This window comes from Mya arenaria, chromosome 13, assembly GCF_026914265.1.
Source record: "Mya arenaria isolate MELC-2E11 chromosome 13, ASM2691426v1".
Lineage (NCBI taxonomy): Eukaryota > Metazoa > Mollusca > Bivalvia > Myida > Myidae > Mya > Mya arenaria.
Window position 1 is genome coordinate 63,282,969 of NC_069134.1, and position 14,751 is coordinate 63,297,719.

Consider the following 14,751-nt stretch of genomic DNA (forward strand, 5'->3'; position numbering starts at 1 on the left):
CAGCCCGCCCAAACAATGACCAAAGTCATTCAAATAACTTGATTTCCCATGTGAAAATGTGGTTTAGAATATACAAATATGCCTTTCAAAGGAAATTAAAAATAAATAAAAAAATAAATAACTAAATATTCAAGGGCCATAATTTGTATTTAGGCTTAAAACAGAGTTATGTTTCTTGTTGTAAGATGATCGTAAATAACTTTGAATTTTATTATGTGCATTTACCGTAATGAACAGTATAGAAGTTTTTTTATTAAAATCCCAAGTTGCCCTTAACTTTTACTTGCCTAAAACATTAACCTAAGTCAATCAGGGGCCATAACTTGTATTAAGGATATGGAGTTATGTAACCTCATTGGGTGATGGTCCTGAACAATTGTGTGAAGTATTAAGTCAATTGAATGAAGGGTATAAAAGTTGTTAAACAATATCCCAACCTGCTCTAAAACTTTAACCTAAGTTCCATAGTCAATCAGGGGCCATACTTTGTATAAAAGATAATATGGAGTTATCTAACCTCATTGTGTGATGGCTCTGAACATCTGTGTGAAGTATTAAGTCAATTGAATGAATGGTATTGGAGTTTTAAGTGAAAATCCCAACTTCGAATAGTCGAGCTAATAAACCATTTAGTAGCAGCTACAATATTTTTTTTCTTACCTGGTAAAAGTAAGGGTTGGGTTCTGACTCGCCTTGACCATTGAAGTCTTCCACATTGATGAGCTGGTAGTCGAAGGCAAAGGCTGCATTCGCCAGCTTGTATTCTGAGTATGTGAATACATGAGGGAGGCTGCCCAGTTTCTTGTATCTCCACGTGTACAGTGATGCAATACTGAAATGAACAACATACATGTAAGAAATTGAATGGTAAAGGCCGCGTTTGTACAGTCATGTAATGGTCCTTTTTATATGCCTGTCTGATCATTGATACAAGGGGACAGCTGGCAAGTTTTTGTATCATCCTTTATACAACAGAGCAATGTTGAAATACACCAAAAAAAATACGTAAGTAGTCAAATGTATATCCCACATTAGCCAGCTCTTACTTATTCTTGGTTCGAGAACACTTGGGCAAGGCTGCTTATCAGGGCAATGCTGAAAAGCATCACATGTCAGAAATAAAATGGATATCAAGCATTTGGGAACCTTTGTTCTGAATTTCAAAAACAGGCTACCTGAAATCATGCTATGCTAAACCTGAAGAAGGTTCTTCTGTATAATAAAAAAACATGGAAATATTTTTTCTCAGTTTAAACTCCATTTAATGACATTTCGTCAGTTTCTAGAAGAAGTCGGAAGAGTACAGTCAGAGGAGTTATCAGACAAGGAGTACGGGTAGAATTCAAAGTTTTAGCTTTTCAAACAGTCTTTAGTTTTAACTCCAGGTCAGAGAGATTTCTGTCACTAATCATATCAGAATTTCATGCTTAAGTTAAGGTTATGTCTAAAAATTGAGCTATTAGCCATTGGAAAAGAATAGATAGTTTTAATATCAGGAGGTCATTTCATTCAAAATCTTTTTAGGTTTTGCCATGTTCATGAGGTCAATTTCTAGATGCCATCATCTAAACATTGACAAACATGCATCAATTAATACTTCTCCAAGCTTTTAAATCGGGACAAGATCAATTTCTAATTTAAACCATTGTGAAAGTTAAGCAATCCACAGTGGTCCGAATCAGCTGGTAGCTACTTATGCAACTAGTTTAAAACCCTTTCAGAATACAGTGATATCTTACCTTGCCCTTGCTCGTCCTTGAGCATCCAGATCGACAGTCGGCACTCCCAGCCGTACAAGGCGTGTAAACAGAGACTGTTCCATGTTGGAGAACTTCTGAAAAGCCATGTTCTTTATCACTGGCGGCAACTGGTGGTGATCACCAATCATAATCCAGCGCTTCAGTCGATTGCTCTTGAACTCAGGGTTCTGTAATGGAAACATATAGAGGATGAAGGTTTCACAGTAAGATCGCAATTTATTTCACTCTTAGAGCACCAAAAGTTATTATTCCCAAGTGGCGTAGATATAATGTTATTTCGATCTCCCAATGTGTGATTAGAAAAAAAATGTAGACTAGGGGTGGTAATATACAGCTAAAGTTATTCTTAAGGTCATACATCAATGAATTCATTTACTCAATTGGTTAATAAGAAGTAATTTGATTAGCTCCATCAATCTTAGGTCAAGTTAAGACCAATATTGATTATCAGCCCAGATTGCTTTGTACAAGACATTTTTTTTAAAACATATAAAAAAAAAATATACTCAATACAGCGCTTTTCAGTTTAATGATGATAACCAAATAGTAGTGGGCAAAAAGCCCAGGTTTTCTAAACAAAATCCTCTGGGAAGCCTTCAGAAAAATGGCATTTATGAGATTATTCAGTGTGTTTTTTCAGATGCTATTTTTTCGATGGTAAACATCCTTTTCTATGGATAAGGACACTCAAGAAGCACCTGTGAGATGAAAAATAGGGGACATGTTACAGTATGTGTTAACAAATAAAGAAAAATGTGAACACATTTAACCAAATGCTGCGCAACTTTATAAGTTGTTAATTTAATAAATGAACATCTCTCACCTGCAGGAGAAGTGGGATGAATGTTTCAATCTCGAGAATCTGAGCAGCTTCTTCCATCATGATGTTGTCAAACTGTTAACAAAACAAGGCGGATGTGAAAACTGTTTATGTACAAAGATGCAAAATTGTGTGAATTTTGGATACTGATGACACCCAGTATAAGTATTATTTGAAAATGTATTATGAGTAAAGAACAAGCGTGTTCAAGTTATACAGACAAAAGCATTTCAAATCAGCTTTTTCGGCCTTTAAATGTCACACAATAGTTCATTTAATGCCCATTTAAAAAACACACACACAAACACTGCAAAATCTTTACCTACAATGTTTTTTTTGTTCATTTATTTTTCATATTAGTTATCAGCAAGTAATTCTCTTTAAAATGATACAAGGGCAGGGCTCTAGCGAGCGGGTGACCTGGTCGAAGAAGTCGCATAATTCAAGACTTTGCCCCTTTGTAACATCAAAGTGATATTGACTTTGTCGACAATGGTTCTTAATGTCAACGGTTTGATGAAATGACGAGCTTATTCATACATAAGGTACCTTACAATCATAAAATTATGGAAGTGGGTTGAAGGTTTTATTCTCCAAGGTCTGGGCAGCCTCTTTCATCATAATAATTCCTAACAGAACATGGAGGAACACAGTGAACTGCACAAAAATGTTGACATTTTTTAAACATTTTTAATCCAAACTTAAGTTGTTCTAAAAATTACCTCAAGCATAATTGTTGCAACAGTTTGCATCTTCGAGAGCATAAACAAAAGCAATGGAAGGGAATGTCATGTCATGTGACGAGTTGTTCAGGGGACATAAGTCATGAAATATTTCAGCCAGAGTTCTGATAATTGTGGCAACTGCCAAAGAGAACTTGTATACCAAGTTTCATGTTATATATATTATTCATAGTTTCAAAATTTAATTGTGACCAGCATTTAAAGAAATTGAACGACAATGGTGCTAACAGTATCAGCACCAAAGCAGTGACAGTATCTCAACTCTATGTCTCTAAACAGACAAATTACAGTGTGTTAGTTTATTTAAATTCATATGGGCTTGATTGTAAAGACGGCTAAAGTGAATCCCTTCCAAGTAACTATCCTGGGTAGAACCCATTACTGGTGTCCTTCTGGAGAGGCCATAAGAACATGCCTCTAGTGAATTTCAAACCCATTATCTTGTAAGCTAGAGCGGACAATTAAACCACTAGATCACTCTCACCATGGTGAGGTTCGAACCCAATACCTTTGTCAGCTAGAGGCAGACACCTATACCACTAGACAATGTGCTGACATTACTCACTTGGTCATAAGCTGGTATTTATAACACACTTTTCTAACACATGTTTACATTTTTAGGTTAATTCAGATACAAACCTTGAATCCCACATTGACAAGATCTCGTCGTTTCAGGGCCGCGTGTGTACACGTCATGGCAATTATCTTTGCCTCCTTGATCAATAGATAGTCGGCTCGATCAGAACCGCTACGCAACAACTCAAAAGCCCTGTATTCCTGCACATAGAAAATAATTATTCATATTTGAACATATTTGTGGTAAGAGACTATTTTTTTCTCTTTAAAAAAGGCAGAGGAATACTAGAGATTGCTTTTTTGAAAAAGCGCTTGTCTCCCCTATTGTGTGGTCGTAGCTGAGAAAAAATAAATGATGGACATGAAATTTGTAACTTTGGACTGGAGACAAACCAACAGTGAAGTTTGGTTTATTCGATTATATTAAATAGTGAAGAGAAGAAAGTGTTGTTGATTAATCATGGAAAATGTAAACGAAGTTTGCATTGTATGAAGTTCCTGGGCGCAAGCGTTATTCAATTATTGATCGGAAACCATTTTTCAGCTCACAGTCATCGTGACCATGATCTTTTACCTACTGATCACAACATCAATAGGGATCATCTACATAACCAACTTGCATACCAAGTATTAAGTTCTTGGGTGCAAGTGTTCTTTAGTTACTGAGCGGTAACCATTTCTTCAACTCAAGGTCATGGCAACCTTGACCTTTGACCTACTGATCTCAAAATCAATAGGGGTCATCTACTAGTCATGACCGACTAGCGTACCAAGAATGAAGTTCCTGGGTACAAGCGTTCTTAAGTTATTGAGCAGAAACCATTTTTAAGCTTAAGGTCACCGCCAACGTATTATTTTTTACCTGAAGGTAACCTTGACCTTTGACCTTTTGATCTGAAAATCAATAGGGGTCATCTTCTAGTCATGAACAACTAGCTTACCAAGTATGAAGTTCCTGAAACCAAAGGATCTTTAGTTATTGAGCGGAAACTTTTTCTTCACTTCAAGGTCATGGCAACCTTGACCTTTGACCTAGTGATCTCAAAATCAATATGGGTCATCTTTTAGTCATGACCAACTAGCATACCAAGTATGAAATTCCTGGTTGCAAGCGTTCTCTAGTTATTGAGCGGAAACAGTTTCTTCACCTCAAGGTCACGGTGACCTTGACCATTGACCTACTGATCTCAAAATCAATAGGAGTCATCTACTAGTCATGAACAACTATGAAGTTCCTGGGTACAAGCTTTCTTTAGTTATTGAGCAGAAACCATTTTTAAGCTTAAGGTCACTGCCAACATAACATTTTTTACCTGAAGGTAACCTTGACCTTTGACCTTTTGATCTCAAAATCAATAGGAGTCATCTAATAGTCATGAACAACTAGCATACCAAGTATGAAGTTCCTGGACCCAAAGGATCTTTAGTTATTGAGTGGAAACCGTTTCTTCACCTCAAGGTCACGTTGACCCTGATCTTTGACCTAGTGACCCCAAATTCAATAGGGGTCATCTACTAGTCATGACCAACTAGCATACCAAGTATGAAGTTCCTGGGTCTAAGAGTTCTATAGTTATTGGGCGGAAACGAAGTGTGACGTACTGACTGACTGACTGACAGACTGATGGACTGACTGACGGACATGGCAAAAACAATATGTCTCCCCATGAATGGGGGAGACATAAAGATATTACACGCAAATGATTTTTACATGGAAGGTCACCACGACCTTGACTATTGACCTTGTTACCCCCAAAACAATTGGGATCATCTAGACATCATGACCAACCTCACTTCAAAGTTTGGTGAACCTAGATCAAAGCATTCTCCTGATATTGCACGGAAATATTTTTTTTACATTAGAGGTCACAGCGACGTTGACCTTTGACCTTGTGACCCCCCAAAATATAGGAGTTTTCTAAACCTCATGATCAACCTCCCTACCAAGTTTGGTGAACCTAGGTCAAACCATTCTCAAGATATTGAGCGGAAATGTTTTTTACATTGGGGGTCGCCGCGACCTTGACCTTTGACCTAGTGACCCCAAAAACAATAGGGATCTTCTACACCTCATGACCAACCTCCCTACCAAGTTTGGTGAACCTAGGTCAAACCGTTCTCAAGATTTTGAGCAGAAATGTTTTTTATATTGGGGTCGCCGCGACCTTGACCTTTGACCTAGTGACCCCAAAAACAATAGGGATCCTCTACACCTCACGACCAACCTCCCTACCAAGTTTGGTGATCCTAGGTCATGCGGTTTTCCAGTTATCGATCGGAAACGAAGTGTGACGTACGGACGGACTGACGGACTGACGGACTACCGGACTGACGGACAGGGCAAAAACAATATGTCTCCCCCAGAGAGGGGGAGACATAATAAGATATCTTCAATCAACAGTTCCTTCAGAACAGTTTTGGTTGATATAATTTAAATGCACCTCCAGTTGCGTGAAGATTTTCTTGATGTGACGGAAGCATCCCTCGGCAATGTCCATATCCTCAGCATAACTCCGCCCCTTAAACACAGGGGGAGGGGCGTTCTTGAAAAATTCTGAGAAGGGAAACAACTCCTTGACCTTTTCAGCTGTCCTGTCCTGTAAAACAAACATTCACATATTGTTTTAAGGTTAAAATATTGCATTTTGTACCAAAACTGCATTTAATTTGCACTAATTTATATAAGGTACATCATTACAATCACAAAAGGCCGATATGGAAGTTAATTTTAACAGATAATCCATTCTTCATAGGGAATAACTGAACAAATAGTTTTGTCAGAGTGATGGAACTTGTTACATACATTACACATTGACAACATGCATACAAACTTTCACATAAATATCTTAAGAACAGCCAGCAGGATTTACAAAAAACTACTAACATTGGTACCAAGGCCTGTGACACAATCCTTCTCCGAGAATCACCATTAAATATTTTCTTTTCTGTACATGATTCAATGATGATTGTGTTCAAAAAACAACGTAAGAAGTATCACTGGGAGTGATGTATGCTCTTTGGATGCCCTATGTTGATGAGAAGGCATAAATTAGGGTCCTTGTGTTCCTTTTGCACAGTTGAAGTCAATAACTCAAAAACATATAAAGTTTTCGAATGGAGTAAAAAAAAAATAAGTATACAAATGATCAAAGGGTAATAATTCTGAAAATTCCATACAAAAAAATATTTCTTAGGCACATCACTTCTCCTCAACACAGTCAATATGTCTGTGAGGTTTGAAGTCAATAACTCAAAAACATATTGAGTTATGACAAAAAGTAGACTTGTACTGATGTCCCAGGACGGACGGACGGACCAACAGACAGGACAAGGTGATTCTTTATAGATAACTAAATGGCATTGTAAGTATCCTGATGCTGCCGAGAAATATCATGCCATCAGGCATCTGGTACATGCATGATGATGCACTTCAGAAGTTTTAACCCATCTATAGCTTACCTTCAGTTTTCTGATATTAGCCAGAAATTCCTCCCATCTGGCAAGGACCTGATATATGAAGAAATAGCCAGCTGTCTCACATGTGTATGATACATCGCCAGCAACCTTCAAACTCTCTTGTAAGCGCTGTACCTCCTGGATGGGTAGATTGAAATGATAAAACAAGATTATGCCAACCGTCCATGTTTTTGAATTGACTATTTTCATGCGCAATGTGTAAATTAAAGTGAATCTCGTGTTTAAAATCAATACATACACGTGTATAACAAACACCAATTTTGAGTGATAAAACCTTTAACTACTACTAAATAATGCATTTATGGAAAATATTAATTACTGATAACAAGATTGTAAGTGTGTACTTAATAGCTGAAAACGCATAAATATTAAATGACTGGTTGGTCCTTAAAGGTTTACAGTGATCAACTATTGTCTCATAATGTGTTTTCTGTATTCTTCCAAATTAAACACGGTATCATTCATAAGAACCATGATTTTCGATATTTATTCATCCTTTTCGGTAAATTAAAATAATTGTATTAATTGTGGTTCATCTAATTTGGAAGTAAGAGGGCATCCTTAATAGAACTGCAACGATTCACTTAAAGCTCGATTCAATTCGATTCCGATATCAAACATGTTGATTCGATTATTTTCGATTCGATTCATGTTTTACTTATTGCTGTATTTATTATTAATTTATATATCGTATATTTAAAGTATATTTAAGCATTGCAATGATGAAAAACTAGGACAGTGTTTCATTAAGAACAAATTTTAATTAACGAAACTATCTGTTTACAAAGTTAAATAACAAACAAAAAACAGCATACACTTATAACAGAAACAATCTGTTGATACATTTTTAATGAAAATAAACATGACAATGATTTGTTATTCATTTAAATTTGATAAACAGATAGTCCCTGTTATTAACGTGTGGTGTTTTTCTGTACATGTCGAATTTGACGATTTGACATACTTTTTTTAAGTTTGAACACATCGCTGGAGTGATTCCTTTTCAAATGCTGCATTAGCTTAGTTGAGCTGCCGGACTTTGGATAACATTTCACATGTTGCTTTTCGTATCAATCTCTCGCGGGGCCAGAAATGTGCCCACTCTTTTGCTTTTAGTATTTTAGGTGCATCTTTCAATGAGGGAGACGCCACGTGACTATGCTAGTAAGAATAAAACTCTATTATTGATTGGATGCCAGATTAACTATAAATTATTCCCACGCCAGGTAACAAAGGGTTGATTAGAATGCAGTTACAATGGGTCATTTTGTACATTCATGTTTAATATGCAGATCAAATCGAATTTTGGGGTTTCCGTATCGAATCACATCGGCGTGTTTAAAACCGGTTTTTCGATGCATCAAAGCGAATCGTTGCACCTCTAATCCTTAACAAGATTAACAAAGCGCATACCAAACACTTGTCTGTTGTTATTTTTCCAGTCAGAAAGCTGCATTATTATTGAAGCCAGAGTTCCCTTTACATGTGCATATCATCATGGGCAACATGTGTATAAAGTTTTATTTAAATATCTTCAATGGTTATGTCAACAGAAATTGCACGTCAAATACTCCAACAATGACGCATACGTGGACAATGACTCCAAGGCTATTACAATACTTCAGATAAAACAAACAAGCCAAAAATCATATTAAATTAAATGGTGCTCAGTTTTTGTCTAAGAGAGGACTAAGAATTTTGTACTTCATTTCCTAGTCTGATTTTTGCACATAAGGTAGTTATGTTTTTCTTGGTGTTTTTTATTTACTCCCAAACCCCAAAATTCCGCAATGTAAAAACAATCAAACAACAAAATGACCACAGGAAAGTCTAAACAAACTTTAAGGATGCTGGGATTTTTGTGAGTCAATTGATGAGGCCAAACAAACGTTCTGTTTAGTGTGACCTTAAACTAGCTAGAGGGTTATGGAAGGGTGCTGCACCCTGTCCTTTTTGGAATCACCCTTCTGCCCTCATGGAGACCAACATGGGTACCCTCCTGCCTTCATAGAATTAATTGCATAAGAAAATAAATTATTTATTTTTATTTTTATTATAAGGCCACTCCTTTTTTATTTTTTGGTTTACAAGATTTTTTGGAAAAAATGTCCACTGGGTGGTCGAAAAAAAAAAAAAAAAAAAAAGGGAAAAATTCACAAAACATACTCTTAAAGGGTGAAAATCAGAAAACAACATAAAAACAGTGAAAAATTATTTTATATCAATTTACTTGTCATTTTAAATTCTTAAACTGCTATTAATGCATGCTTTAATACACTCAAAGTTTCAAAGTTCTTATTAAACACACAGTTTAAATCTTACATACTGTGCATATAAAACATCAATGATATTGACTATAAAACATGTATACATGTATAAACTACACTTTTAATCAAAGATACATTGAATATCACTCAGCAAGACATTTGTTTAGCTTTAAGGGTATGCTAAAGCAAAAGTGAATGCAGAACACTTAAAAACTTACCAATATTAAATTGAAACAAGAGCTGTCACAGTATGTGACGAATGCCCCCGAATGTGACATTGACCTACGAACAAGGTCAGTACATGAAAAGTTGATCTAGCCTTTACGTGTCAAATACATATGGCAAGTTATTTTAAATTGCCTCTGAACATAAAAAATACCACCCATACTTGACAACCTACACTGTTATTTCCTTGTATTCAGAATTCCCTTGTGAATAAACACTTAGTGTATCTTTCACCTTAAAGGTAGGGACATGGGTCTTGCACACGACACGTCATCTTCGTATGTGGAACACATGTAGCCAGTTATTTTAAAATCTGTCCATACAAGAAGAAGTTACAGCCCGGACACGACAACCTATACCCTATGTCCTTATATGCAGCACTCCATTGTGAATAAACACTAAGTGTGACCTTGACCTTTGAGGTAGGGACACGGGTCTTGCACGCGACACGTCGTCTTGGTATGTGGAACACATGTGGCAAGTTATTTTAAAATCTGTCCATACAAGGGAAAGTTACAGCCCGGACACGACAACCTATACTCTATGTCCTTATATGCAGCACTCCATTGTGAATAAACACTAAGTGTGACCTTGACCTTTGAGGTAGGGACACGGGTCTTGCGCGCGACACGTCGTCTTGGTATGTGGAACACATGTAGCAAGTTATTTTAAAATCTGTCCATACAAGGGAAAGTTACAGCCCGGACACGACCACCTATACTCTATGTCCTTATATGCAGCACTCCATTGTGAATAAACACTAAGTGTGACCTTGACCTTTGAGGTAGGGACACGGGTCGTGCACGCGACACGTCGTCTTGGTATGTGGAACACATGTGGCAAGTTATTTTAAAATCTGTCCATACAAGGGAAAGTTACAGCCCGGACACGACAACCTATACTCTATGTCCTTATATGCAGCACTCCATTGTGAATAAACACTAAGTGTGACCTTGACCTTTGAGGTAGGGACACGGGTCTTGCACGCGACACGTCGTCTTGGTATGTGGAACACATGTGGCAAGTTATTTTAAAATCTGTCCATACAAGGGAAAGTTACAGCCCGGACACGACAACCTATACTTTATGTCCTTATATGCAGCACTCCATTGTGAATAAACACTAAGTGTGACCTTGACCTTTGAGGTAGGGACACGGGTCTTGCACGCGACACGTCGTCTTGGTATGTGGAACACATGTAGCAAGTTATTTTAAAATCTGTCCATACAAGGGAAAGTTACAGCCCGGACACGACCACCTATACTCTATGTCCTTATATGCAGCACTCCATTGTGAATAAACACTAAGTGTGACCTTGACCTTTGAGGTAGGGACACAGTCTTGCACGCCGCACGTCATCTTGGTATGTGGAACACATGTGGCAAGTTATTTTAAAATCTGTCCATACAAGGGAAAGTTACAGAGCCGGACGGACGGACGGACGGAAGGACGGACGGTGCGATTTTAATATGCCAACCTTCGGGGGCATAAAAAGAGGAGGCAAATTTTACGCATTAAAATACACAAAAATTGCACTGTATTAAAACAATACATTACATTTTCTAAACATTGTTTAAGTTATTTTAATATTGGAAAATGTCAATAAAGTGAAATAATTACCAATTTTGTAAATAAGGAATTAACATTTATGAAGACATTTGACCTTTAATATTGTGAAAACAATTCCTGAAAAACTAAAAGCCTAACAAGACCTAGATTTGAGTTTTAATAACTCTTACCATGCGGGGTCCTAGTTGTGTGTAACCCGATTCATGCTTAGTCTGGATATTTTCGGACTGGGATACTTACCATGGGCTGTTCACCAAATCCATTTCAAATTCAAATCTTGCAGCAAATTACCACATCAGTACATAAAAATCACATAGCAAAATAATAAATCTAGCATGTGGCTTAACTTTATGTACCAATGATAGCAAACTGACAGAGAAATCCATAATTATGTATCGGATATTTTCATCTTCTCCCAACTCCGCCATTTTGTGTATATATGCGTTCACAGGGCATCTATACTTTATGCTTGTTTATTGTTTTCATTTTAAAGAGTATTCCTTGGTGACTACAACAAATCTCATTTATAGAGTATCAAGTTCATTACAAATTGAAATGGACTTATCCAAAATAGTTTTCGGTGTTGTTTTATCTAAATGTTTTGCACACCACTCCCGGCATGAGTAAATGTCATTGACACATGTGTTCAACTCTTTGTTTGTTTTTTAACCCAAACATGAATAAACATGTAATCTAGAATAAACACAAGCTTTACATTGACCCAATGACAAGTATTTCAAAACCATTATGTGATTTAAAATCCATAAACACCACCGACCGAACTTGTGAAACTAGGTCACCGATGTCAACTTAGAAATTTTACTTTCAATTTCACCACTCACGTTTTGTGCACTGTTATTTGATATATAACCATAAAATATTATAAAATGTTTTTCTCACACATAATTTACAGATATTTGTGTCTACTTATTCGATGGCAGCCGCTGACACTTTTATTTTTTATCTATAAACAACAATATTTTCATGACCTAAATTAGCGGGAAAAAAACAACAATCATGTGACAGTTATTGTTTGTGTCGGCTGTTAAATTTGCCAATGTTTATTGCTATTGTTATTTTAACAACTCCTTCATATTTTAATTAATTATTTCATACAAAGAATGACTGCTATCGTCAATTCCGCCATTGCCAACGGCGCTGCCATAACAGTTGACTTGCTCATATGCTATCACTATAAATTGGCGAATATGGCTACGGAACAACAAACCAGTCGAGATCCACTGCATTCGTACTCTTATCGATTCGTTTTTCTTTCGTTTCGCACCAAAACCAATACGGTCGGGAAAATAATTTTGAAAATAAAAGTGAAATTCATTTTTTTTTTTTTTTGTACTTTTCGGAAAATTAGACCCGCCGGTTTTGTAAACCAATTTATATAAAAGTAGTGGCCTAACTTGAAATTTGATTATAAATTCAAACAAACTTTACATATTTAGTAGTTGAAACCTAATATTACTTCAAATAAGCACAATTTCTTACATTTCATATGAAATATAAAATGCTTCAATAATTCACTGCTGGATACAATGTGCCATTCTGTCCCTCAGCACCCTGTCCCTTCTACAACCTGGCTAAAACCTTACCTTAGACTACAATTATATATATCATAGATCCTTGAAAGCCAAGTACCTGAAGTAATTCCAGCCTCTGTGCCAGGACATAGTTTACGCGCCCGTATCGACTGTAATCCTTCTCTGTCTCGAGAGATTCCTCCCCGTGTCCCAGACGTAACAGATGTCGCTCAGCAATGTCCAGCGCCATGATCTTCTCAAACAGCTGATTCAAGGCCTGTAAGAAACATAAGTCACCAAATTTAAATACTATTATGCTTGTCTGCTTTCCATGAATCTTATTGGGGTTAAATGGAGTGATGAATGTAACAAATGTTCCATATTCGACCATTCCCTCAACATACACACAACAGCAAACAAAAATGATGTCAAAAATAATGATGTGGATGGAAAACATGACATAAGGTGTAAAAGCACAATCATGGAAGATATAAGGTGGACATTATCATTATCATCATTTTTCAAAATGAGGCAATTCATTCGCATGAGAACATAGCAGAAGAGTTCTGTTTCAATAACGATAAAGTTCATTTTAGTCATAAATTGAAATTTTCTTAGTGCCTTAGTTTCATTTTTTTGCTACATATTAGTGTTATCTGAACATGATCCAGTATTAAGCCTTAACACAGTCATATATCATTGCCTTCATTCACTTGATTGATCAATAATTTATGGCAAGTAATCCGATTAGCTACATTGTTCTTAGATCCAATTAAGACCAATATGACCAATATTGAATACCAGCCCAAATTTCAATGAAAATCTTAGTGTACCTGGTTAGAGTGAGTGACAATGAGAGTTCTCTGGTCCGGAAAGTTGTGATAAATGTTGGAGATTATCTGTACTGCCACATCGGTTTTACCCGTTCCCGGCGGCCCCACAACCATTGTCAAGCCCGGCTGCATTCCTGCCCGAATTGCTTCAATCTGGGTTGGCGTAAACGGTATGCTGTTTCTAAAAGCATCAAAAGGAGTATGTGAATTAAAACCCATTGCAGAGAAAGAAGAACACCTGAGTCTATACCGGGTTTCATGTTTACAAACAGTCTCAAGTCTGACAAAGTGAAATTTAAAAAAAAAAATATTAATTTGAAACAATTTGAGAACATAATATTCTTTTTAAAAATATTCAGTAATGTTGTCTAGTAATATATACAGCATTTTTCACCAACAACCCTTTTCAACAAGGTAAATTATATTAAAAAAATTTAACTTGCAGTTATGAGACTTGAGTCTGAACTCAGACTTGAGACAGTTCTAGTGGTAATAACGTCTGCCTCTAATTAAATAGGTTGTGGGCCCAAGCCAGCCCCACTAGGGGTATGTTCCTTTGGCCCTGCTAAAAGGACATCATGCAGTACTTTTTTTACCCTGGAAATGGATTCGAGAGTGATTCCTATTGAGCAGCTTAAAGGAAACTTATCTCACTAAAACATTCACTGTCCTTATAATATGAAATATGAATTTAAAATGTGTCAAATTTTCAATATATGTATTTTAGATAAAATTTTATCTTAAAATCTATATGCCCATGTTTCCTGAAATATCTTAGATGTAATACTTTTCAGCATCAAATTTCATATAGCTAAACGACTCGTTTAAACCTGATTTTATAAACCAAAACATATTTTATTTTTAAAGAAGCCCCAAAAGTCTTTAATAGGAAACAATTACATAATTTTTTCCAGAACAAATATAGTGAGCTTAGCTTGATCCTGTTATA

At 36.4% G+C, this 14,751-nt stretch overlaps 1 protein-coding gene across 1 annotated transcript in view; it reads right to left on the reverse strand.

Moving 5' to 3' along the window:
• Positions 1-14,751, reverse strand: part of LOC128213510 (RNA helicase aquarius-like) — a 41,271-nt gene that overhangs the window by 5,102 nt on the left and 21,418 nt on the right. The window contains exons 22-29 of the mRNA XM_052919276.1: positions 13,803-13,983; positions 13,088-13,246; positions 7,359-7,493; positions 6,341-6,496; positions 3,963-4,100; positions 2,584-2,655; positions 1,740-1,927; positions 661-832 (exon numbers count right to left, since the gene is read on the reverse strand). Of these exons, the coding sequence (XP_052775236.1) occupies positions 661-832; positions 1,740-1,927; positions 2,584-2,655; positions 3,963-4,100; positions 6,341-6,496; positions 7,359-7,493; positions 13,088-13,246; positions 13,803-13,983 (1,201 nt within the window). The remainder of the gene's footprint in view (positions 1-660; positions 833-1,739; positions 1,928-2,583; positions 2,656-3,962; positions 4,101-6,340; positions 6,497-7,358; positions 7,494-13,087; positions 13,247-13,802; positions 13,984-14,751) is intronic.